This window comes from Sciurus vulgaris, assembly GCF_902686455.1.
Source record: "Sciurus vulgaris genome assembly, chromosome: 10".
Lineage (NCBI taxonomy): Eukaryota > Metazoa > Chordata > Mammalia > Rodentia > Sciuridae > Sciurus > Sciurus vulgaris.
Genome location: NC_136470.1, coordinates 80510901 through 80538836, shown reverse-complemented (window position 1 = coordinate 80538836; position 27936 = coordinate 80510901). Strand labels below are relative to the sequence as shown.

At 40.5% G+C, this 27936-nt stretch overlaps 1 protein-coding gene across 2 annotated transcripts in view; it reads right to left on the bottom strand.

Annotated features, from left to right (window-relative positions):
• The window catches only part of ATP13A5 (ATPase 13A5), a 109761-nt gene that overhangs the window by 15370 nt on the left and 66455 nt on the right, over nucleotides 1-27936 (bottom strand). For both annotated transcript variants that reach the window (XM_079155745.1, XM_079155746.1), the window contains exons 18-25: nucleotides 24828-24952; nucleotides 23951-24111; nucleotides 21966-22091; nucleotides 20793-20872; nucleotides 18180-18222; nucleotides 15910-16019; nucleotides 12392-12488; nucleotides 10652-10724 (exon numbers count right to left, since the gene is read on the bottom strand). In XM_079155745.1, the coding sequence (XP_079011871.1) occupies nucleotides 10652-10724; nucleotides 12392-12488; nucleotides 15910-16019; nucleotides 18180-18222; nucleotides 20793-20872; nucleotides 21966-22091; nucleotides 23951-24111; nucleotides 24828-24952 (815 nt within the window). The remainder of the gene's footprint in view (nucleotides 1-10651; nucleotides 10725-12391; nucleotides 12489-15909; nucleotides 16020-18179; nucleotides 18223-20792; nucleotides 20873-21965; nucleotides 22092-23950; nucleotides 24112-24827; nucleotides 24953-27936) is intronic.

Genomic DNA, 27936 nt, shown 5'->3' with positions numbered 1-27936 from the left:
TATTACTAGAGATGTTGAACATTTTTTTAATGTATCTGTTGATTGCTTGTAGATCTTCTTCTTTGAAGTGTCTGTTCATTTCCTTAGCCCATTTGTTGGAATGTATGATTGCACAAATGGTATGCCTTTACTTCATGTACAAACTGAGAAACAATATGTATCCCATTTGTGTACAATAAAAATAAATTAAAAAAAAAAAGAATGGGCAGAATTTGACTAGGTGGAAAGAGGAAATGGCTATATAAAAAGAGGAAGTAGAAGAGCACCAGGAAGGCCAGAGATACTGCTGAGCTTCATGAGATATGGCAGGGTCAGATCCTATATGACTTTACAGGGTTTGGTCTACCTTTTAGACCTGTCACCTAAAATGTTTGTGATGTTTGGGATTCAGTCAGCAAATGTTTATGAACCACTTTAAAGCATGCTTAGGACTTTGGTAAAGGATGACACAGTTGCAGTTCTCAAGTTATCTATAATAACTCAATTATCTGTTATCTGTAATAAATTGGAGAGATGTGATATCCACATTTGAAACAATAAGCAACCTAACATATAGAACAATTAATGTTTTGATCATAACAATAATATTGATATAAGGTACTAAGTTGTATGCTACAAATACAGAATGGTTTGTAATTAGCTGATTGTTTAAGCAGGTGGTGCATATTCTGCACATGTTGGTATTTAAATCAGGAATTCAATGATTTTAACATGAGAGTTGCTTCGGTGATTATATTCAAATATAATTTTTTTAAAATTTGTGTATTTTTGCAGTGCTGGGGATCATCCCAGGGCCCAGCACATTCTAGGCAAGTGCTCTACTACTGGGTTGCATCCCTGGCCCTGTCGAAGTTTTTTGAAACCTAATTTTAAAAATAATTTTATAATTAAAAACAATGATGAAAAAAAATTATCCATCACCAAGAAAAGACAAATAAAAAATACATGACATGCTGTCTCACACCAGTAAGAATACTATGATTAAAAAACAAAGAACAACAATGAAAAACTACAAATGCCAGTGAGGATGTGGACAAAAGGAACTTGCACACCTACAGGTAGAGCTGTAACTTAGCACAGCTAGTATGGAGAACATGGAGGTTCTTCAAAAAACTAAAAACAGAACGCCCATGCTACTTCTAGGCATATATACAAAGGAAATGAAAGCATAAGAGAGACCTGCATGCCCATAAATATGTGATAAATATTTGTGATAGCTAAGGTATAGATAGCATCATGCTAGGTGCCCATCAAGAAAGGGACGGATACACACACACACAGACCCACACACCATAGAGTATTATTCAGCCATAAGGAGAATGAAACCCTGTCATTTGCAACAAGATGGATGAAACTGGAAGACATTTTATAAATAAGCCAAATGTAGAACCACAAATTCTGAATGATTCTTTCATATGTGAAAACAGGGGGAAAATATTAACCTGAAAAGTGATAAGCTGGGGGTAGGGCATTGTGAGGGTGGAAGAGTGGGGGTTAGATCTGATCTAGCACGCTGTGTATATGGAGCTATCACCCTGAATCCCATTAATATATACACTTAATATTTGTTAATAAAAATTTAAAATAATCATGTTTCAGGTTTTGTTCTCCTTCCTTTTTCACATCTTATCTCTGGATTCTTTGATAAATAGGAGAAGGTAGAAGTGTATGTATAGGTTTGTGTTTGTGCACGTGGGGCAGGGTGGTAGGGACTGATGTTCAGTTTGGGATAACAAAACTCTGAAGTAGGTCTTCATTTGTTCTATGTGTGTCCTGGGGTAGCCATTAAACTCTTTGGTCCTTCACTTTTTTCATGTATAAAATGAGCATGTTGAAATGTTTAAATGGTTTCCAAATATTCATCCAACACATTTTTTCCAAAGCTCTGTGACTATCCACACCCTTACCATCAACAGTTCAAACAGTGTTAACAGTGTTTCCCTAGCAAGGTGGCCGGCCTGTGCCTGTGGAGTGTGCAGGGATGAGAGACCTCTCAACAGACAGTTCAAAGGCCAATGGAAATTATTAATAAATTGCATAATAAAGAATTTGATGGGCCTTTGTCCCCACTTCCTGGGATTTGTCCTCCAAATCCTTGACATTCCCTGAGTGCTCTAGCAATCTTTCTTTTTCATGGTGTGTCCTGATGGTTTATGCTAATAAGATGACTGATGGTGTCCCTGAGGAGAATTTTATGTCAACAACATTATCCAGGAATGGGACTGGTCATGCCAAAAGACAAACTGTGGGATTAGATGTAGGCTTTTGAACCACATATCAGCATGATCTCTAAGAGGGGGACAGAGAATGAGTTCAGCCTTGTGGTCAATGATTCAATCAGCCATATTTAATAATGAAAGCTCAATAAACTCTAGACTCTGAAGCTCAGTTGAGCTTCCCTGGTTAGCAGTACCCTGCACATTGTCACACAGCTGTGTGTCAGGAAGTGAGGCAACCTGGACCCAACAGGAAAGGACAATGGAAGTCACATTCGGGATTCCAGACTTTGCCCCATGTGTCTCTCTCTTCTGCTAGTTCTGATTTGTATCTTCTTGCTATAAATAAAACTTCAATCATAAGCATAGCACTTCCCTGAGTTCTGTGAGTTGCTATAGAAAATTATTGAATCTGAGGGAGTAGCGGGAACCCTTAAAGTAGCAGCCATGTGGTCAGATGGAGAGGTGGCATAGAAACCCCAAACTTCTGGCTGAATGAGGGAAGTCTTGTGGAGGCTGTGCACCTCACCTGTCATATCTGGGCTAACTCTTAGTGGTTGGTGTCAGAAGTCATGGGGTACACAAAGGAGTGCATAGTGTGGGCAGAGGCCAGGGCTGAAGACAGTGCAAAGAGACCATGCTTCTAGGTCACAGAAGGCAGAGGCTAAACTGCTTGGCATTCTCTCTGCCCTTCAGTATCTAAGGTGGAATGTGGCTGCACAGTTCATAAAGAGGGTTATTGGAGAGAAGGTTAGTGACTTCTCTGTGTATTTGGCCTCTACTTCTTTGGTTGTCTCTCTTACACATGCTCACTGTAGTTTCTGGACTTTTTATCTTAATTTTAAAAAAAGAATTGTGGTAGATTGAATTATTGGCTTCATAGAGACGAAGTTAATTTGGGGCTTCACTGTGTGACATTTTCTAGCCAAAGAGATTTTAGCATGGGTTCCAAGCATTCTTGCATGGTTCACCTTGCTCTGCCTTTGCTCTCTGTGACACTCAAGGAGAATACATACTGTCTTTCCATTCAGGCTGACCCTAAGGGAAAAATGTAAAGAACGGAATCAAACCCCATAGCATGACAAAAATCAACCAATCTACATTCTAAAGCATCATGGTTGTGCTGAGCAGCCTACATCTTCTGAATGACAGTCTATAAACCCATTGGTGGGGAGAATAACAGTATGGTGGCATAAGCCACTGAATGTTGGGGGTGAGTTTTATTTGGCATCTTTGTGGCAATAGCTGGTTGATGTCTATTATGGCTTGGATGTGAGGTATCCCCCCAAAGCTAATGTGTCCCCAAAAGCTTCATGCTGTAAGAAGGTTTGGAAGAGAAATGATTGGGTTATGAGAGCCTTAACCCAATCAGTGAAATGATCCCCTACGGGATTAACTGAGTGGTAGTGGAAGGTAGGTAAGGTGTGTCTGGAGGAGGTGGGTCATTGGGGGTGTGCCTTTGGATTATATTTTGTATCTGGTGAGTATAGTCCCTCTCTCTGGTTCCTGATGATCATTTGAGCTGCTTCCCCTCCACAACATTCTTCTATTGTGTTCTGCCTCACCTCAAGCCATGAGACCTCTGAAAGGACAAGCCCCCAAATGAATTTCTCCTCCTCTACAATTGTTCTGGTCAGGTATTTTAGTCATAGCAGCAAAAACGCTGACTAACAATATCCTCACATAGAGTATTTTGCCTTTTCCCGTATCAGAGACTCCTAATACTTCTAACAGGGAATCTGCTTTCCTGACTATATATAACAACAAAAAAAATTAATACCACCTTGGGAAACTTACTAGGTTCCAGAGATTGTGCCAAGTGTTTTATAAATATCATCTTTATTTCCTTAAAAATCAATGTAAAATAGATAAATTTCACAGATGATGAAAATGAAGCTTCAAATAAGAGACCCAAAATAACCAAACCAATCCTTAGCAAGAAGAGTGAAGCAGGAGGCACCACAATACCTGACTTTAAACTATACTTCAGAGCAACAGTAACAAAAACAGCATGGTATTAGCACCAAAATAGACATGCAGACCAATGGTATAGAATACAAGACACAGAGGAAAAACCCACATAAATACAGTTATCTCAAACTAGACAAAGGTGCCAAAATGCATTGGAGAAAAGATAACCTATTCAACAAATGGTGCTGGGAAAACTTAAAATCCACATGTAACAAAATGAAATTAAACCTCTGTCTTTCACCCCACACAAAAATCAACTCAAAGTAGATCAAAGACAGGCACTAGAACAGAGACCCGGCATCTAATAGAAGAAATGTAGGTCCAAATCTTCATCATGTCAGCTTAGGACTTGACTTCCTTAACAAGACTCCTAAAGCACAAGAAGTAAATACAAGGATCAATAAATGGGATGGACTCAAAATAAAAAGTTCTTCTCAGCAAAGGAAACAATAACATGAAAAGAAAGCCTGCAGAATGGGAGAAAAATCTTTCCCACACACGCCTCAGATAGAGCACTAATCTCCAGGATATATAAAGAGCTTAAAAAACTTAACACCAAAAAATAAATAAATAAATAAACCCAACCAATAAATGGGCTAAGGAAATAAGCAACTACTTCACAGAAAAATACACTTGATTAACAAGCATTTGAAAAAATATTCATCATCTCCAGCAATTAGAGAAATGCAAAACTACCCTAAGATTTCATCTCACTCCAGTCAGAAGGTCAATTATCAAGAATACAAGCAACCATAAGTGTTGGCGAGGATGTGGGAAAAAGGTATACTCATACATTGCTGGTGGGACTGCAGATTGGTGCAACCACTATGGAAAGTAGTATGGAGATTCCTTAACTTGGAATGGAACCACCATTTGACCCAGCTATTCCACTTCTTGGTTTATACCCAAAGACCTTAAAATCAGCATTCTACAGTGATGTACCACATCAATGTTTTTAGCAGTTCAATTCAAAATAGCTAAACTATGGAACCAACCTAGATGCCCTTCAACAGATGAATGGATCAAGAAACTGTGGTATATATACACAATGGAATATTACTCAGCCTTAAAGATGAATGAAATTATGGCATTTGCAGGTAAATGTATGGAGCTGGAGAATATCATGCTAAATGAAATAAGCCAAATCCATAAAATCAAAGGCTGAATGTTTTTCTGAGAAGCAGATCTGATACATAATGGGGGTTGGGTAAGGAAGAATGAAGAAACTTCTGATTGTACAGAGGGGAGAGAGGGGAAGGGAGGGAGTGTAGAGGTGGGAAGGATGGAGGAATGAGACAGACATTACTACCCTAGATACATGTATGACTACACTACCAATGTGACTCTGCACCATGTTCAGCCAGAGGAATGAGAAGTTGTGCTCCATTTGTGTACAATGTGTCAAAATGCATTCTCCTGTCATGTATAACTAATTAGAACAAATTAAAAAAATGTAAAAAGAAGTAGAAACCCTTGTTTAAAGATGGTTAGTGAGTGACAGAGTGAAGATGTGAACTCAGGTCTGTCTGACCATAAAGCCCCATGTTCCTTGCTCTACCGCATATTGCAGTATGGTGGATTTCATAAATTAAAAAGAACACAATGAGAAGCCCTGAAATACCAACTTGGATAGTAGTACTGTTAATAAATAGGCAGAGGAACTTTGCTGAATTGTCCAGATTTCCTTAAAATAATGATGACATATACTATCAGACTGTGTGCAGGGGAATGCAAATGTAGAAAATTAGACATTTTCCTTGGAATTAATCACCCCCCAGAGTTCCCACAGCATATTACTCATATTTCTGCTATGATAGAGGGTGGCTTGCATTAAATTTAGTTGTTTACCTCTGCACTCAGCAGACTGTGAGCTCCCTAAGGGAAGAAACCCTGCCTTGTTCTACTTTCATACCTTACTAAATCTAGCATAGGGCCTGCTCCAAGGGAAGATTCTGTCACTTCATATTCTAGTATCAAAATATGATATTTAATTGTTCAGCAACATTTGAATGTCATGCAGTTGATCTGCTTTACAAACATTTCAAAACTTGTAAGTTAGATTAAGTTAGATTTTCAGAGACTCATAAACCCATTTGAACTACATGCAAAATTCTGAGTGCATCTCAGAATAAGGTGCAAAGAGTGTATCTCCCATCAGCTTCTCCAAGGGAATCACAACCCAGAAAAGGTGGTCAGCAAAGCACTGATGGGGTTTATGGAAGTAATGTATTTATGTAATGGAGAAATTCCCTCCACACCTACTTCTCAGGGATCTGCCTCCTCCTATATCCTGGAGTACTCGGTCTACACGTAGCTGAGTTATATGGCCCCACCTTCATTCAGATAAATGATTGGCCTACTGGTGGACATTTTACCCAAGAGGGTCAATCCATTTCCTGTCTGGAAGATTTGCAGGTGTGACAACGAGAGACTGAGCTCATTACCTTTGGGAAGACAAGTAGAAAGTAGGGTAGACTCTGCCCTACTGCCACCTTTTGGAATCATTTGCAAGGGCAATGAATAGAAGCACTAAGTTAAAGCACTAAGAATGGAAAAATTAACAGGGAGAAGATGGCTGTTTGGAGATAAAGGAAGTGAGCCCATTTTTGACATTTCAGTGTTCTAGCCTTCCTCAGGCTCATGAGCTTCAGAGTTTCTGTTCTCAGATTTTTTTTTTTTTTGAAAGTTATATTCCAATCACCTTCCTTCTCTATCTTCTTGATCTAGTGCAAATGAATCTTGCTGAAGAGGAGAGAGAAGTGGCTAGCTCAAATTTTCTTCAAAGGAGCTGTTATACACATTGGAGTCCACTGGCCTTCGAGACATGCTTTTCCCTAAGTGACTTCCCTCCTGACTTCATCTTATTTTTCTCCTTGATTTTCTTTTTTATATATTGTTCTTTATCTTATTGTCTGCCTTTGAATTTTGCCTTAAAATCTGGTGGGAATAAGACAGAATATATGTAGGTAAGTAAATAAACTAATTAAGCACATGATGACATTGTTTCCTCTTGGTATCAAGCCTTAAGTTGCTTCCTCTGAAATGTAAGGAGCCTTGACAAGAGTCATTTCATACACTAATCTCATCCAATTGTCAGTGACTCCTAAGGGTTGCAGATGAATGTCCACAGTTCTCAGCTTGGCAGTCAAGATTCTCTGTGTTCTGTATGTCCACCTCACCTTTTCAAATTTTATCTCCTGCTGCTGCTTTTCACGTACCCCACTGTATGGTCAAATTGAAAAACACTTACCCCGTATTTATCATCTCTTGCTCATGCTGTTTCCTTCTATTTGAAATGCTATTCTTTTAGCAAAATGTTGTTGAAATCTATTCATCCCTACTGTGTTATTGTGAGTGCTACCTCTTCTGTGAGGCCATCCCTAGCATCTCTCTCCTTTCTCTGTTGCTGTCTCCTCCTGAAACCCAGATAGTCAAAAACAATCACTACTTTCTCTGAACTCCCACAGATCTGCTATTTTCTGCCACTCACTACTTTTGACTTGCATCTCATTCATTTATGCATGTGAGTCCCCCACTAAGCCTCTAAACTTGAGAAATCATGCTTTTTAGGTCCCAGACATCTTTGTGACTAACATGGAATAAGACAAGAATGCTTGTGTACGAGGAGGTGTTGAGAGTTTTGGTGAGCCTCCTGTTTGAGGGCAATAGATGGGAAGTGCCAGTTGAGCGTAAAGAGAGAAGATCCTGATGTTGCCATAGCACCTTGTAAGGCAGGCCCATTTTGGACCTTCAACTATAAGCATTCACTTCCCCTGGCTCTATGTACGGATTCAGCAAGGGAAAACCATAGAGATTATCAAGAGATTCTTCAAGGGGAATTGTTAGGAGTAGCATGGACTGTCATTTTCTCCTCAGTGTCTCCACAGTCTAATGAGATGTCATAAAACCCACTCTAGGACACTTGACTGTGCTTGCTCCTTCTCTGTGGAAACAGAGAAGGGAGAGGGCAAACAGTGAGTGAGACCAAACTATACACCTACCATTTGGTAGGTCAAGTAGATGTCATGAGTTTAGCCTGACTAGAGCAACTCCAAGGGGATCTGCCCAATGGTGCAGACTGCAAAAGTCTTTGTAGTATGTACCACTAGAACACAGCTGCAGAAAAGATTCCTGAGGGGTCAAGAAAGAGAGTACATCCCACGTCAGGGAGCCGTCCACTCCAGACCAATTCGCAGGGAAGTTCTGAAGTTCACAATGAGCTTCACATAAATTGCCTGAGTTTACATGCCTGCTATGTCAGAGGCATTTGACAGGACAGAACTACAATGCCTCCACTTAAATAAGAATAGCTCTGCTCTTGTTGGTCTTATTCCCTGAATAAAGGAGGATAGTGGGCAAAACAAGGCAAATAAAGAAGGAAAAATAAATGTGTGAATTCTGTCATTACAGAGTGTTTATATCATTCTCAAAACTCTGAAGTTGTTAAGAGCAATTGTTATTTTTCTCCTCTTTCCACTGCTAGCTCCAACCCACGGGTCAGACTTGATGGAGAGGGAGAAAAGCTTTAAATTGGATAAAAATGTGAAATATTAATTTATAATACCTGGACTTTTCATATCTAAAGATGAGGTCGTTTTAATACTTGGAATTGACCAGGAAATGACCTGACTATAGGAGAACCGAGCTTGCAGGGAAAATCTTGGAAGGCAGAGAGTGAAGAGCAAGTAAATGAAAATATGTGTTTTTGCCTCCACTCTCATCTTCACCCTCTTCTAGAGGGCATCCCATCTCCTGGACCAGTTACAGGTTTGTTGAATAACCGGATAAGAACTGTCACTCTGATAGAACATCATGCTTCCCATCTCTCCCCCTTTTGATGTGTTCTTCTTTTAGAGATAATCATGGTCCTTCTGGGAGTCATCCATCGCCCCCACTGAGCCCACACTGGAATGAGAGGCTGAGTTTCACAGGGTGACAAGCTGGCATGATGGTCAATAGGCTATTGTCACTGGAAAGAGTAAGAAGCCCCACCTCCACAAACAACATGGAATTAAGTAGGTAAGTCTCAAAGTAACTTCCTCAAGGATGTATAGCAATTCTGAGGCGAAACTAGAACTACTGCCCGTATTTTGAAGTTTCTAGTGAAACCAGGCTACCTGAATTCAGTTCTGATTCTTTTCAAGTGATCACCAAGTCAGTCAATCTTCTCAAAAGACAAAATAGGAGAGGTGCAGTGTGAGATAATTGAGCTTGTCAGAGTGTTTAGTGCACCCTGCACCATGATGTAGACTCCATAGGCCTCATTTTATCTGATCCTCAGGGCCCATGAGGACATTTCACCCGAGGAAATCATTTATTTCTTAAGTAACTTGCTGAAGGTCACAGAGTTAGAGAATGGTAGATGTTCATGGCCTTCACCCCCAAACCACTGCCTGCTAGCTCAGTTCTTAGAACCTCCCACTGTTCCTTTTTAGTTTCATTCATAAATAAACCATGCAGATTGCTTAAAATATCCAACAGCATAGAAGCAATAGCGTTGATTCAAAATTATCCAGTCATATGAATATTAATAACATGTAGAAAACTATTTAATGGGCTATGAATAGACACTTCAATCCTAATCATCAAAACTCTTATCACTTACATCTCTAAAACTGGTGAATTTTGTCATTTGGTTGATATAATAAATGACTTCAATATCAGTTTCATGTTTTGAGATGCTACGTGAAATTCTCTAAGTTATTAATATCCTGCATTATCTGATGTTTTATCAGTTATTTTTCATAACACTCCATTGTTGAACAAAGAAAAGGGGATGACAGGGCCATTATTTTTCTTTGCCTTCTGTTGAGGCAGTTACCTTCCTCCCTTATTAAGAGTTAGTATCAGGCCCTGAGTTCCTTGATCAGAAATACTTTATCAGTGTCAGCTCAAAGGAAGGAAATGAGCAATAGCTGCTGTAAGCCACACCTTACTTTTGAGAGAATTCCACTGGAATAAAATGTTAGCATTTGTTCTCACATGTCAAGGACCTAGAAAACCCTAGTTTCATGTCAACATGAAGCATAGCTGAATAATAGAAAGTGACCTTCGGGTTTTAAAAATTCCCTTTCTAGATTTCTTATTCATTTCTCTATGTATAAGACAAAAACCTACAAAGAGCTCAGAATGCACTGATGAACTTTTGAAACTAAGACCTGTTTGCTATCAGGTATTTTATTACCAAGCCTGGGGACTTTAAGCCTCAAAATCACACTTTCAAAAGATTCATAGGCAGGCTGGGGATATAGCTCAGTTGGTAGAGTGCTTGCCTCGCAAGCACAAGGCCCTGGGTTCAATCCCCAGAACCACAAAAAAAAAAAAAAAAGAAAAAAAAATATTCATAGGCAATGAGGTTTTAGTAATTGGGGTGCCACTTTCTCAGAAGTTCTTATTTGTGTAAGTAGTTCCAAAATTTCAGAAATAAATACGAGTAATGCAGTTGACTCTGCTAAAAAGCTTACTTGTTAAACAGACCATCAAAGTAATGGCTATGTCCTGCATGAGATACTGGTAATTCCCAAAGAGTTGTAGCTGCTGAAAAAGAAGGAAAAGTAAATATAAGTGTGGCTTCTGTCATTACAGAGTATTTGTATCATTCTCAAAACTCCTTCTAAAGTTAAGAGGCGATCGTTATTTTTCTCCTTTCTTCAGGAATCAAACAACTTACCTAAAATCATTAGAACTCACAGGATGGAATGAGACCAGATCATTACTTCCCCAGCCTTTAACTGAATTCCACATTAGCAATGGGAGTCCGTTATGTGGAACCACACTTCATTTGGTCACATTAATTCTGGCATCTGTCCTCTCAGCCCAGGCAGTGGAATTCTCAGGACAAGATTTTAAAGCCTGAAACACCCCTCGGGAACATTAAACTTTAAAGTCAAGGCCTAAGCACATTACAGACCAGATTTATGCACATGAAAAATATGGCTGGCCTTTTAGAGAATGAACCAAAGGCTCAAAGGTTTCTGGGTTAAGGTCCTTAAAGGACTCTCTTACTTGGATCCAGATAAGCAGAATAAGCGACTTCTGTTTGGCTGTGATTGCTACTCCATCCATGGAGATGAGTTCTGCTTTCACCTCTTGGAAAGGTGTGGATGGCTTCCTCAGTGTGTCACCCCACACCCAAACTCTAGTTCTTTCTGGCTTCTTTAGCATTTTTCTCATAGTCTTTCTCTTCTTTCCCCTCCCCACTCCCCCAAGAGGTAAAAAGAGATGAAGCGGGGCAAAGTTTTAATAGCGGCTTTCGTTTTCATTGTTAAGAACAGTTTTCTTGGAACTCTGGAGGCCTTTGAAAACCACCCAGTCCAACATCCCAGGGGCAGCTATTTGCCATAGGCAAGACCTAATGTGTGTTTTGAACCTAGGATTCAAAATGTGAACCTAAGATTCCTGACTTCCAGTCTGGTTCTTAGTTCTGCCCCGCTGGTTGCCCTTTGGCCTTCCACATGTGTTCCATGCAAATCACGGCCCACGAGATGCCACAGAGCTTGTGGTCCTTGATTCACCTCTTAAATCACCCAGGAAAACAATAAAATAGCTCTTTTCCCGAAGTATACTTTGAGACTGTTAGATCCTTTTACTGTAGAATTATAATTAAGTTAATGAAGATTACTTTCAATCTATATATAGTTCTTCCATAAAATTAATTGATCTTAATGGTTATTACCATTTAATTTTGAGAATTTTTTTTTTTTCATTTTTAAAGAATTGCTAAGGTCTAACTGTGCAAGTTCTGGGTAGATTTAGGAGTAAATCTCCAGCGTGGGGAAATTTTTAGCATTCTAGTCTTTCAAAATCAGATTCAACAACTTCTCTCCTTTTTATCTCTTTGCAATCTTTTGCCAAAAATATTCCACAGTTGGAGACTGATCCATTTCCTGCCAAGTTATATTTAGGCTGCTCTGAAGCTCTCTTCATGCTCCAAAGAAAGAAACAGGGGTTTGGAGAGGTCAATGGTCTCAGGTTATCCAGAGAAAAACAACACCCTAGAAAAATGATCCACAGCTACTTATTTTTAGTCCACATTCCATGCACCCTTATACCAGGTTTTCAAGTTTGTAGGCACCTACTTCAAGAGATGTCATTTATTTATAAAATATTAAATCCGATCTAGGGGCCATACCCCAGAGAATAAAACCAGAAATGAAGAAATGTAAATGCAATTAGAACTGGGAAGAAATGATTTTCATTCATACCCAATAGAGCAGTGACGTTCCAATAAACTGGATTATGCCATACATGGTCAAGTATTTAAATACTCCAAAGGATGAAACCAGAGCAGCTCGGCCTTCTCTGTTTAGAATAAATAAATAAAAACAACTGGTTATGTATGAAACACATCTACTAAACTTTCTTACATTTCAAAAAGAGTCTGATTCCTTTTTGTTTTTTTTTTTTTTTTTTGCAGTGCTGGGGATTGAACCCAGGGCCTTGTGCCTAGGAGGCAAGCACTCTACCAACTGAGCTATCTCCCCAGCCCAAAAAGTCTGATTTCTAATAGCCTGTTGATATACATTCACTTATTCATTGATTCACTGTCTCATATACTTAGTCATTCATTCATTCATTCTCTCCTCCAGTCATTGCACTAGTTGATTCTTGACTCACTTTATTTAGGTCTTATGAGGTACCAGAATTTACTGAGAAGAATGGAGTATGTAAAATGAACAGACACAGTTCTTTCCATGGAGTATGAAGGCTATCATGTATATGAAAAACACAATGCAAGATTAATCAAACTACATTATGTGCATGTGTGAATATGGCATAATGAATCCATTATTACATCTAATTATAATGCACCCACAGAAAAAACACCCAGTGCCACATTAGAATTAGGTGCAGCATGTCAAGCACTCCCTTAATTGTGACTCCTATTTCAACAGCACATGCTTCCTGAGAATGGGTGTATATATGTTCTAGAAGCCTTAGACACATAAGGCTAAAGGAGAGGTGCTCTTACATTGTAGGAAGGGTGGATGTGGTTCTGGTATTTGAGATGGAATTGCTGGCTTCAATGTTCCAGGGAGAACCCAGGGTAATAATCTGGACTGGCATGGAGATCAAGAGACCAAGACTAGAGCTAGAACTGCAGCTTAGAAAGTAGATATTTCCCCTTGTTAAAAAAAGAATCCCACTTGTTATTCCTTTAACAGTTTGTTGGATGGTAAATTATGACAGGTCAGAAGACAATGTGAGGTAATAGCACACGATGGTCCTGCACTCTCCTCTTGTCAGGGCCAAAATAAACCCACAAGGGAGAGACCCACATCTACTTTGTTTCTAGCCCCAGTGGCATGGACACCTGCTCTGCTCAAAGACTGTTAACAAAAGGAGGACATGAAAAGGAAAATACAGGCTAAACTACTATCCACTTTGCCTCAGGAAAGCTGAGAGAGTTGGGGTGGGGGTGGGAGATGGGCCAGGTTGCTTTGGGCAGATGTTTTCCAACAGCCTGTGAGGTGCTGCCATTTGTTTTCAACAGAGGATGGAGCAGAAGACAGCTGAGAGGAGGCAAGTCTGTGAAGCCTAGATTGTTTTCCCAAATCTGACATAAATATTGCAATTTCATCTTTTTTCTACAATTGAATATAATTCTAGAAAAATTAAGACATCCAGACTCAAAGGGAAGTACAAAAACAATTCTAAGGAAAGGCTAAAGGGAGCCTCCAAATTTATAACTATTCTTAATAATTATGAATTCTGGGTAGTTCACACATTTATTCACACATTCCAGAAATATCCATTGACTGTTCTGAAGTACTGAGCTTAGTGCTAGGCATGATACTTGATAAAGAAATGAATAAGACATAGTCCTTGCCCTAAATGACTTGAGCTATAACTCTCAGAGAATTATTCTTCAAAGGACACAATATGAAAGCATCTGGGTGTGGACCTGGGCACAGAAAACCTGGGCATCTAAAACCGCACCTCATTGCCCTCCTGGAGTGCTTTCTCAGGAATAAGCAAGCGTCTAGGATAGCAAAGGGTAAAATGAGCCCAAGAGACCTGAGCCGTATTTAATTTTTATGAATCTATGAAATGCAAAAGCAAAGAGTTTCTACCCTGAAGTCTTACTAAGACGTCTGCCACTACAGAAAGTTTATTTCAGAACTCCCATTCCAACACAGCGCATTGCATTCATAAATGTATTAGGCCACCTGTGGGAGGAAGAAATCGAAAATTCCACATTTTGGATAGATCAGGTAGGCACTTTGAACAACTATCCAGGAGGTCAAACTCCCAGCACAAGTCCAACACCCCTGCCTCTTCAGCTGAGCCTCCACAACTCCCATCTGAGAATTCCTGCCCAGTTAGGCTACTTCCCAATCACAACCCTGTTTCCAAATGCGACTTTCCCATTTCCCCAACTGGAATTCCCTCTCACCTCCTTTATGTTTACATAAAATGTATTCATCCTTCAAGTTGCTGAAACCTTCCCTCATGGCTTGAGTTCAACTGCTGGAACATTTGCTGTATTGTCTGGATATTAATTTATATATATATATATATTTTATGTCATTCAGGGATTCAGGGCAAGGCTCTGTCTCATACTTTATTGACTATATTTCTAAGCACAACATTTAAAAAAGAGCTCCATGAGTTGTATTAATGATGGAAATCATAGCACCAATACTATCATTGTGTAGTCTCCATGACATGAACTAAGGTTAAGGTAATAGAGCAAACAAAGGCCAGTCAGTAAAACCTAATGCTTGTTTGACTATAGGTGAGGAAGAGGAAGGAGTTAAAAGTACTCTGAGATTATGGATTCAATGACTGACTGTAAGAACTAATCATCCCCAGGAACAGGAAGTGAGGAGCTGGGAAAAGGAGGTGTTTTGGTGGCAGAGGTGATGGTATTAATGGGTGAGGAAGGATGCAGGTGCAGATGCCTGGAATTTAGGAAGAAATGTCAGGCTGCCTTGCTGACATGCATCCAGGGGCATGGAGCTTCAGGCCTGACACCTGTCCTCCAGTGACCTGCTCATTTTGATGCACCAAGGGACATGCTGAAGAACTTGACAGTTTTTTTTTTGTTTTTTTTTTTATATACACTAAAAAACTGGCGATGGCTCCTAGACCATGGACCATAAAGATGCCTAAATCCATCCTCATGCTAGAGAAGACAAGAGCAGAATGATATTTATGAACAAAATATGAAATCTAATGTCTTATTCTGCACTACATTCAAAATACAAGTAGCGAGAAGATCAGAAATGGGAGTGGAGTAAGGGAGGTATAGTGGGAAAATAAACTGCCTTTACTGCTTTACAGAGTCAACTGTAAGCACTTTTAGGTAAGCAGTTATGATACTCACCTATTTTTTCTTTGGAGACATACAATAGGGTCTGGGGAAGCTACCTAGTGATATGGTCCCTTTCTGTTTTCTTGGGAATAATGTTCTGGGAAGTATCCAACATGGGAATTACAGGAGAAGGGAAGGAGTACCAGGTTTTAAGTAGCAAGTCAAGCTTTCAACTATCCACATGACACATCCATCTATTCTTTAAAGCTCAGCAAAAGTCACTTCTCTTTGTGGCATTTGCTACATTCTCAAGCAATGCTAATTGCCCCTTGGTTGGTGCTCCAACTGCACTTCACTCATGCCTCTGTCCTGGTGTTTATGACTCTGAGTTAGAGCTGAATTCTATCTGTCTACAGAGACAATGAACCTTTGGGCATGGGGGTGGAACAGGAAGAAGTGGTTTACCTGATGAGATGAGGCACACACTCGATGTTGGCTATTTTCGAGGTGAAGGGGGATGCCACTGATGCTTCCTGCTCTGACAGCGAGATGCCCGCATGAGCCATTTTCAAAGCCTGGAATGATCCATTCGTGTCATACCTGTGACTTCTCAGACCAGGCTATTCTTCATATTCCAATGTTACAACACTATACCCTTCATCTCTCAGTCTCTGTTCATGCTATTCCAGCACCTGGAATGCCCTGCCTCCCTAGATCCATAGTCACTAATGAAAGAGGCACCATCTAAAGAGTGATCCAGAGGTGAAAGGGCGGTATGGTGCATGTGCACGCATCTGCACACACGTCCACAAAATGTGTTAGCCATGGGGGTGCAGATGTCAGAAGAAATGGAAGCACTCATTCAGAAAGTCTATTAGGAGCTGGGTGTGTTGGCGCATGCCCGTAACCCAGTGACTCAGGCAGCTGAGGTAGGAGGATTGCAAGTTCAAAGCCATCCACAGCAACTTAGCGAATAAAAAACAAAACAACAACAACAAAAAAAAAAACATAAAAAATAAAGAGGGCTGCAGATGTGGCTCAGTGGTTAAGTGACCATAGGTTCAATCCCTGGTACCAAAAAAAAAAAAAAAAAAAAAAAAAAATCATAGAAAAATCTATTAAAAAGATGACAGATTTGGATGGACTTTGGGTGGAGACTTACCATCTCAGTTCTTACACGTAGCAGGTCACCTTCATGAAAAGCAGGGAGAGATGGAATCCCCACCTTTCTCTACTCCACCTGATCCAGCCAACCAGCTAACTGCTGGGATGGAGTATGGGACATACAGCTTTGTCACTGGAGACAGATATCAGGTCACACTTACACAGACTTAAGTAATAAGAGTATGTAGTACATATGTTGCCTTGTTGAAATAAGGGCTTATTTGTTTCTCATAAAGACTGTGAAGTGTCCAGACAGCCCACAGAGAAAACTGGTCAATAGCCCAAAAAGCCTCTAATCCTATAGAAGTATATGGGCATAAAAGAAGGTTTTGCATTTATGTAGTTCTATAGAAACACAAAGTATCTGGCGCCATATCTGGCATATACTAGATTCAGGTTCAATAAATGTTAGAACATTTTCTTCTTCCTCTTTACCCTTAGTGATTTTTCTTTCTCTATTATATAATTTGGGGTCATCCACAATATGTTAGAGTTAGTTTACACATGATTCTTTTTTCTGTCACACAATGAACCCTTTGAGATATAGACTATAACTTTTTTAGCATTTGGTATCTTCGTTTTCTTCTAAACACCACGTAATTAAGAGGAAGGGATATCCATTTTAGGTTTTCAAGACCAGTCTAACAACTACCCATAAAATGTAAGGCAGAAAAATTCATAATGAATCTCTAAGGATGAACATAGTTTTTCACAGAACTTTGAAGAAAATATTTAAGAGGAAAGTGTAACAAATACCTGGATCTTAAATACCTAAAAAGCTTTGGAAATACAAAGAAACCTCCTCCCTCCTCCTTTTTCTTCTTTTTCTTCTTCTTGGATGAGGTATTAGAGTTGAACTCAAGGCCTTGCGCCCGTTACGCAAGCTACTACTGAGGTATACCTTCAGCCCTCTCTTTCACATCTTGACCCACAGCTACTAAAATATTTTCTTATGTACATAATTCTTAAGGTAGACTATTGTTTCAATCATACCTTTAAAACTCAGAGTATAAAATACATACTGTGTTTTTATTGTGTATGAGAAATAATCTCAGAAACATCTAATTTAGATTTTGCTATAGTATGTGATAACCAAATACTGTAGATTTCACTGAGCGCAAGAGGTTTTGATGAAGCTGACTTTAAAAAATTAACCCTAGAGTGGAAGTTTGGCAGGAATAAATATAATTTACACATAATTCTAACTTAACCAGTTTCAAACTTTTCCTTCACTCAGACTTTTTCAGCTATTTGCCCTTAGGCTAAAGCACTTCACTTCCCTGAGACTTCATTTCCTTGTTGACAACAGGTAAGATTTAAACCAACTAATTCCTGTAAAGTCCCTTTTGGGTCTGAAATATGGATCTAGGTAGCATTCCCTTGTTTTTATCATTCCAGGAGTTGCCAGTAAACAGTTAAAGGGACTTCTCTCCACTTCCAACCTGATCATTCACAGCAAAATGACCAGGTGGCTGCTGTGGAAAGATGAGGAGACCACCCCAGGGGACCCTTGGGCCCTCTAAAGGGACACTGAGGAGCTGTCTACATGGGCAGAAGTAATCTGTACTCACTCCACAGTCGTTGGCTCCGTCTCCGCACATGCCCACATAGTAACTGCAAGGAAAAGGATGAGAGAAATCAATTGCTCAACACTGCAGTCAAATCACTTCCATCATAACTAACTCACAGGCGAGGTGTATGCGCATGAATGCACGCGTGCGCCTGCACCTCTGAGCGCATGCGTGCCGCATCCTAAACACTTGTAGAATCAGGATGAAGGAAAATGACTCGGAGAGACACAGTCCCAGAGGGAAAGGACATTACATGATTTAAACTGTTTCAATCAATCACATAGAAATGGTTGTGATAGCACCAAGGACCTCGGCAAAGACAGTAATCACACACTTCAGAAGAAGTCCTGTTTGATTTTACTCACCAAAGTCAAGCTTAGGTGTGCACAGTCAAGCTTATGGCACTTTCCGCACAACCTAATACAGAGGTCACGGCCTCAACTGGCTGTGTTTGGTTATTGCTGAGAGTTTAAGAGTTCAGACGCTAGGATGAGAAACATTTGGGATATAGTTTCACAAATACAACTAGAGACATGTGCACGTATTCTTGATGCATCTCAGTGACAATGAGACAATAAGCTTTCCATCTATGACAGTTTGATATGCAAACAGGATATAAATAGAAAAGCAGAAATTAAAGCTGCTGCCAGGGAAAAGGAATCTGATACAAGACACAGTCTACCCTCTATTATCAGGAAATAATGCATTATAGATAATGATTAATGGCAATGCTACATGAGATACAGTGGCATTTTCCCACAAATTGATAAACTGTAAACATCAATAAGGGGAAAAAGTCAAGTTCCCTTATAATATTCTTATTATTAGTCAGAACATAAAATGGCCCTTTTAATATGTGTCAAAAATGGTCAACTGTACACAAATTCATAATTCATAAGGTTCGACCTACTATTAGGCAGTTAGAAGAAAATCACCCTATAAACATGTGTGTGACAAGACTGTCCAGAACTGGCTTCCTTTCTTCAGGCTGAAAGTGTGTTCAGTCTTAAACGTCATCCAGTGTTCCCTGATTTCAGAAGGAGAATCCAGACAGCCTTGTGCACATACATGGCCAGAGACAGAAGCACAGAGGACAGGGAAATTGAGAGGACAGCTTATTCCAGGACAGCATAGGCCTCCCTGAGTGGATTGTTTTAGGGGAGCATAGCTTTTCAGGGTTGAGAATTTAAGTTGACAACATTTCTCAGGCATTTGAGGCAGAGAAAATTACTTTCTTCAGCCAACATCATGAAATGGCCAAGGCAGTGAGTTAGTCATTTTAGACGCTGGTCGGTTATCCATCCTGAAAGCCCCATGGGAGTTAATAAGCAGTGTTAGCGACTTTCCTATGGATGTGTAGCAGCCAGATTCAATGGTAAAGGCAATCTCCCAGTTTCACTAAGAACTTATCAGCAATTATTTAAAGTTTCACTATTTTCTGTTCCTTTTTGCTTTTTAAGATTTAGAGGCCAAAGATAAACCCTCCCAGCAAGTAGTAGGTGGATCTGGTCTCAGCAAGAACCATTTTGCTCTGATGTGACTTGGTCATGCTGTTTTTGTACCAGGATTGAACCCAGGGGTGAGGGGGGCACTTAATCACTGAGCTACACTCCAGCACTTTTTATATTTTATTTGGAGACAGGGCCTCACTAAGTTGTTTAGGGCCTTGCTAAGTTGCTGAGACTGGCTTTTAACTTACAACCCTCCTGCCTCAGCCTCCAGAGCCACTGGGATTACAGAAATGAGTCACCATGCCCAGCTCATCTGTGTTTTTGAGGGAGATATGGAAAGATCTGCCTTTGACTTTGGACTCTATATCTAATCCCTGCCAGGTGCCATTTTTCTTTTTCCCATGAGGACTGGAAATTCACACATCTTCTAAAGGACCTGAAAATTTCAGGCGGTAACTCGCATGCTGTCACATTCTGGGCTACACAAACTCCTCGTTACTTCCTTTCTCCACATCTCAGCAGAGGATCTTCCTCTAACACACTTTATGGGCCACAAAGTGAATGCTGTTGGAGGTAGGCAGCCTCTTCAGTGGCTCTCAATGTTCCCCACACCCTGACACACTGCTGTGAAAGCTACTCCCTTGAGTGTGGGCTGGACCTACTGATTTGCTTCTAATAAGGAGAAGGCAGCAAAAATGATAGGAGGTCATATCTGAAATTAAGATATGAGAATCAGCAACATCCTTTCTCTCTCTGGTTCTTCTTACTTGCTCACTCTTATGGAGGCTAGCTACTACACTATGAGCTTTCTTATGAGTGGCTCATATGTCACAGACCTGAGGGTAGCTTTTCCCAACAGTCAGTGAAAAGCTAAGGCTCTTAGTCCAACTGCCCACAAGGCACTGAATCCATCCAACAACATGTGAGAGAAACTGGTGGCAGATCTCTCTCTAATGAAGCACTGAGACAACTGCAATCCTGACCAACACCTGATTACATTCTTGTGAGAGACCCTGAACCAGAGACTTATCCAAGCCAAACTGAACTCCTCACCCACAGAAAGGTAAAATAATAAATGGTGTTATTCTAAGCTAAGGATTAGGGAAATTCGTTACGCAGCAATAGGTAACAAATACATTCTCCTTTCACGCGCACCACCTACTTTAATTTCTGAAATTCTTCAACAAGGCTTGATTTCTGCCCAGGAGACATTCTTGCAAAAATGGTTCCATTCACCAGAATCTAAAGAAAAAAATAACCATTGCAAATAAGATTAGGAAGAACATTATAAAAATAGAAGTTCTGAAAAATCCTTCCTGGCCACAGATTTAATATAGCATTGGGAGGCATGTCATTAGAGCTAATGTCAGAAAAGGGAATCAAGGAATTTAGTGCTTTAACATTGAACTTTCACTTGAGTCCTCCATCACAACTATATCACTTTTTTTCCAGACCATTTTTCCAAGAGGAGAAGACCTCTAATTAATAATAATAACTAAGAAGCAGCAAAGCCTAGAAATAAAAATGCTCAAGGAAATGAGCACTTTTTATTACACACTGTCTCCAGAGTTGTAGGACAGGCAGCAAAAAGAGCAGTAGACCAGAAGCTAGAAACGAAGTTCTGTTCTCAGCTTGGTTCCAATGAACTGTGCAAACCCCAGCTAAGGGACTTAACCTCTCTGAGTCCAAGCTTCCTATGTCTACAAGAAAGAACCAGACTAGGAGCTTTCTAGACACCTTTGGGATCTAGATTCTACCATCCTTGACTGGTGAGGTGACAGAAGTTTTAAGACACTGCTAACAGATGGTTGCTGCCTTAAGCATGTGCTCCATTTATCTCCTCCACATTGACAGCACAACCCTGCACAGCACTATTTTAAAATAGGACACATAGAGGACAAGATAACAAATGATTTTGAAAATAAACTGTGGGTCCTTTGTTTCCTCCTGCTGTAATTTAAGAATCAAGACAGGAAGGGGAATAGAGCTCAGTCTGACAGGGGTTGGTGGCTTTTAGAAGAGAGGCTCTGTTTCCAACAGGCATTGTGTTTGACACTGTTTGGAAATTCTCCAAGGTGGGGAGAGGAGGAGGGATGGAGGCTGAGATGGAACTGGTCACAGAGACGAGAGGAGACACGAGAACTCGAACCCTGGAGAGGAGGCTGTGTTCAAGTGCAGGACCTGGAAACTTCTGCAAGGGCAGTTCCTTTGAGGCTGCTTATTCCCTAACTCTGTGACGACACCAGCAGTCATCACTCTCATTACTCTCTTTCCCCCCGTTTTGCCCTTCTAATTTGAAGAGCAAAACAAAACACTTCATGTCTCCAGTACTTACTTTTGGAAGCAAGCTGTTGAAGTGCTGAAATATCACTTGGTATGATTTTCCACTCATTGCAAAATGGTAACTGCTCCCTGTTTCCCCATCAGACCCGGAACTGCTTCCAATATTAACACAAGCTTCCTAAAATCAAAAGGGCATCATTTCTACATTGGTGTTTGAGGAATGTCTCTGCTTTCCTGGGTTTTGTGGAAGACACTGTGAGGGTCAACAAATGCAGGATGTGCAATTTGCCCATGGAAATTTGATCCAGGGAGAGAAGACACTCAAAATGTCCCTCCCCAAATCATATGCACCTATGTGCTCTGACAACATGGTGCTCTGGACGCTTTCCTGAGAGAGAAAGCTCATGACATCCGACTCCTGAGGAAATCATTCCAAGGTACCAGTTAGTAATTAGAAGGAAGAACACTCCATCCCTCTCCTCCTCAGGCAACCTTGAACGTCCTAAGATCTCTTACTGTTCATTTGTTCAAGTTCTTCAGTGTAAAGTACACAGAATCTTTTTAGGTGCCCAATTCCTTTCAGCACCTGACCTCTGTTGTGATCCTACCAAATCAGGTGACCCCTTTCCTGGTGGTGCCCGCACCCTCTTCTCTTCCCACATCCCATTGCACCAGCACTTCCCCTTCTCTAAAGCCCCTTCCTCCCCTCTCCCACCTGTCAGTGCCCGCTCCGACAGTGTTCTAGCCCACAGCTCCCGGCTGGGGAGGAAGCAGCGGATGCCTCTCTGCTCGTCATGTCAAAAGCTGAAAATGGTTTTTCATGCAACATTTCTCAGAGGGGCTTGCATTTATGTAGGACTCTGAATTCAAATAGCATAGGAGATGACAACATTTTATTCATTAGAGAAATTCATGTCAGGGAAAGTTTTGTTATTGGAGACAAGGTAAAGATAACTCTCCTCCTCGACCGCCCATTGCAAAACAACTAACAAAAGACATGCTCTGAAGCAATCCACACGGGACAAGAACAGGAATCCCTCAGCTTCTACTAGAAAAGATGGGAGAGGAAGAGTGGTGGAGAGGGCCTGGGGGGAGGAGGAAGGCTGCCTGTGATGTCACTTCCCCCACTGGTGACCAAAACTTCAGTAAAGGTATTAAAACTTCAGTAAAGGTGTTAAACTCATGAATGAGCTTGTTAAAATTAGTGAAGGTCCTAAACTCGGACGTGGGCAACATGCACTGAGCCAAACTAACCCACTTCTTCCCAGGGACAGGGTCACTCTGTACAGTTGTGCAGTTTGTCCACTACACAAAGGCCCACTCTATACCTTACAACCTAAAAGGCTGGAGCAAGGGAGCATTTCTGTAATTCATCAACTGGAGGACCATCTCTTTGCAGTCACACAAAAGCATAGGTGTGCCCTTTAGAGATGGAGTGTCAGGCCAAGGCTCATTCTCATCACATGAAGAGCTATTCTATTTACAAATGCACAGGAAGTTTGCTATCTACAGAAATTCGACACCTGTCAACTCCATGTCACAGGCACAATCTAAATGGCATGTATCTGTGAAATCATACAGGCCTGGCTCCAGTTTCTGCTCTGCAACTTACCAGTTTGTGCCTTGACTAGCTTACCTTTCTCTGCTTGTTTTCTCATTTGTAAAATAAATAGTTTTCCCAAATGCATAGGGTTAGTGTGAGGATCAATGGGAAATACGGGCATAAATCAGCAAGTAGTTCTCAGCCACCGACTGCACATTAGAATCTCCAGGAAAGAGGACTGATGTAGGCTCCCACCTCAGGGATTCTGATTTAATTGGTGCAGCCTACATCAGGAAACTTGAAAACTCCCCCAGGTGACTGTGATGTGCAGCCAGGACTCAGATGTGCTGCTGGAAAGGCTTTGCCAACTGTAACAGTCTGGCCAGATGTGAGGGATCGTTACTGTGATTACTTCTAGAGCTGAGGAGGTTGTGCAGGGTCAGACCATCCTCCACCAGCCTGTGCCCAGGGAAGGGGCATCTAACATCACTCACTTTCTTCCCAGGTCCCATCTCTTGGTTCTCAACCAGCTGCCAGGTCACAGAAGCAGGAATATGCTCTTCTGGTTCACTGGCTTCAACAATGATCACCTGGCTGCTTGGAGAAATCATTTCAGAATTCTTTGCAACAGTAATGGCTGTTTGAAGATTGTCACCTAAAAGACAAAAGAAACTTGGCTGGTTTTAAGTTCAAACCTCCTACCGGCAACCAGAATTGAGTTCTTCCTCCTTCACTTTACTTTGGGGGGCATTTATTGCTTCATGAATTATCTTCCTTTCCCAAGACTCTCTGCCCCTAGTGGGCAAGCACTGCGTTCACAAAGCTGCCTGGCTTTGGGTCCTGAAGACGTGTTTAAGCACTTTGTGACTGACTAAGCCTCAGGTGACATACAGTGTGTAGTGGTGAACATAATATGATTCCAGTCTGATGGCACAAAGCCATTCTCAGGATCTGAATCCTACATAGCCATAGAAAACACAGGGCCAGCCATGCATGAGGCATTCTCCAAGCCTGGCCCTTCTGCCCCGGGTACTGTCAACCAGAGCTCACACCCTTTACACAGAGGTCTCATTGGGATTCTTGCTGACAGCATACCTGTTCTCATTTGAAACATTTGCTGTGAGCCTCTTAGCACTATGCAGATCCTGGGAAGGGGGAGTGGACTTTAGACAGAATGAGATATGGTCCCTGTCTCTACAACTCCTGGTCCTGCTGGGGAGCTACACAGGTAACAACTGGATGGCAGGGGAGAAGACTCAATAGCAGAACATATTTGTTTCTGCTACAGTCACAGAAACTCACTCAGCCCACACATCTTTTTCTTAGGCCTAGGATACAATCAACTTGTCAGGCCTTCAGAAACCAACATACCCGTAATCATCACGGTCCTGATGCGGGCCTCGCTCAGCTCCTTTAAGACTGGTTTGGTTTCCTTTTTCAAGCGATTCTCCATTATGAGAAGTCCCAGAAATGTTAACTCTGACTCCACTTTCTCCCTTTGGATTCAGGGGAAACATTATTAAATATTAATAATTATCAATATTAAAGTGATCTGTTGAGTGTAGACTCAACAGTTGAATTTTATTTCTTTTCTTTAAAATCTGTTTTATTAATGTAATATATGCACATGTTAAAAATAATAAAAAAAGAACTCAAGAGTTTATGATTTAAACCAGCAGTTCCTGCCCCCACAACCTCACCTCTTTTCACATTTCCAGAGGCAACCACTTATAAATCTTTTAGCTGCTTCCAGTTTTTAACTCCAGTTTTTTTTTTTTTTTTGGAACAATGTTCTTATCTTCCAACCCCTCTGTTAGTTTTTTAAAATTATGTTAAGGGTGTATATTTTTCAATTCTCATCTTTCTCTTTTCTTTTGAAAAGAGAATTAAAATCAAAATTTTAATTTATTCAGCATTTATCAGGTGCATTCTGCATACAAGACACCACAGTAACTGCTGAATATGTGGTCATTCTTTTTACCCTGCACCTGTTACCACTGGTAACTAAAAGGGCATCAGCCAGGGTTTGGGATTTTGAGGATTCGAAATGGGAGACTTGTGTCTAAGCGGGTTACAAGTTATGTAGGACCTCTCCTCTGAAATGGAATGAATCTTGGGTATTTTCTTAAAAAGTAAATTTGGGGTCAAGGACTCTTTCTTGACCCTTCATTGTTCAGTTTTTCTGGGTAGAGTAAGGGTAGGCTTGTAGGAAGAGAGGAGAGGCAAGAAGGAAGGGAGACCTAAGAATCCAATCCGTCTGCATACTGTCAGTTACTCCCTGGGTTCAGCCCCTGGTCCCAGCGTGGCGCAGCGAAGTCTGGGTCTCTCTGGAGCTCTACGGGATGAGCCAGCTTTGCTCTTGCCATCTCTCTTTCTGGCTCTGCTGTACTGTACCCTGCTTCTACCCTGTCAATGCAGCTAGCACCACCCACCCACTTCGAATCTTACAGGTGACCTAGCTCACCTGCAGTAATCACTTCTCTCTTTGACACTGTTCCTTCATTCAAACTTGGATGGGAACACAGTGGAGAAATTTCTCTGGAATTGAGTAGAGATTCCTCCATCATCTGTTAAAAAAATCCACCTACTAAATAACTACTTTGTTTCAAATCTTTTATTAGGGACTTTGGTATACTCAGATAATCAGATATCAATCCTGTTTCAGCAATCTCAGAAAATACTATAAAAGAAAATCTACCTAACATGGAATTTGTTAAATTAATCTTAAATATTTATTATAAATTGTATTAATATTTTTATGTTGACTGATACCAAAATCTTCTCATCAATTTATTGTTTTTTTTGTTAGATTCATAACGAATTTTGTTTTCAACAACATTACAGGGTAATTGTCATATAAAAACTGCACATATTTAATGATTACAATCTGATGGGTTTAAGTAATATGTATACACTTCTACAATCATTACCATAATCAAAATAATACACATATCCACCACCTCCAAATGTTTCCTCCTGCTCCCATTTTTTGTTTTGTTTTACTCTGTGATAAGCACACTTAAGATCACCCTCCTAACAAAATTTTAAAGAGTACAGGATGGTATTGTTAATTATAGGCACTATGTAGTATAGTAGATCTCTAGAACTTATTCATCTTGCAAAATTAAAAGTTTATATCCACTAAGCAACGGCCACTCCCTTCTTCCCTAGTCCTTGGTAATCATCATTTCACTATTTCTAAGAGTCTGACAGCTATAGATACATCATGTACGTGGGAATGAGCAGTATTTGTCTTTCTGCGACTGGTTTATTTCACTTAGCATGATGTACACTCCCCAAGTCACATGGCATGAGAGATTTGCTTTTTTGTTTTTTTGTTTTTTTTTTTTTTGTACCACGGATCTAACTCAGGGGTGCTCAACCACTGAGCCACATCCCCAGTCCTTTAATATTATTATTATTTTTTTTTATTTTGAGACAGGGTCTTGCTAAGTTGCTTTGGGCCTAAGCCTTCTTTTTTAAATCTGAATAATATTCCATTGTATGTATGTACCACATTTTCTCTATTCATCCACTCATGGACATTTAGGCTATTTCCATATTGTGGCTGTCACACACACACACACACACACACACACACACACACACACACACACACAAATGCTGCAAAGAACTTGGGAACGCAGAGATCCCTTTGAGATCCTGATGTCAATTGTTTTGGACATACACCTAGAAGTGGGATTGTGGCATTGTTGGATCACATGGTCCTTCTATTTTCACCTGTTTGAGGAAACCCCATGCTGTTTTGCACAGCAGTTGCCCCTGTGTTGCATTCCCACTAACAGCGTATATAGGTTCCCATTTCTCTGTAACCTAACCAACACCTGTGATCTTTTTTTTTTTTTTTTTTTAACGATAATTAGTGAAGTTTAGAGCCTTTACATATACCTGTTGGTCATTCGTAAGTCTTATTTGAAGAAAAGTCTGCTCAGATGCTCTGATCAGTTTTTAATTGGGTTATTATTTTGTTACTGAGTTGTGCTCCTTATACATTTGTGGTATTAATTTCTTATCAGACACATGGCTTGCAAATATTTTCTCCCATCCTGTAGGTTTCTCTTTCACTCTATTGATTGTTTCCTTTGCCGTGCAAAAGCATTTTAGTTTGATATCCACAAGCAAAAGAATGGAATAAAACTTCATCTTACACCACATACAAAAACCAACTGGAAATGAATCAAAGACTAGAACATAAGACCAAAATGGAAGCTCCTCGAGGGAAACATAGGGGAGAGTTTTCTTGATATTGGTCTGGGGGATGATTTCTTGGCTGCCATGCACAAAGCACAGGCAACAAAAGCAAAGACAGACACATGCTCTCTGTTTTATAGCTCCTGCTCTCATCCCCAGCGTCAGGCATGTCTGCCTCTTCTCTGCATTTCCACCAGGGCTGCTATGTCAATGCCTTTGCAACCACTGGTCCTGTTCCCTGCAATGCTGGCCTCTGGGTATCTGCATG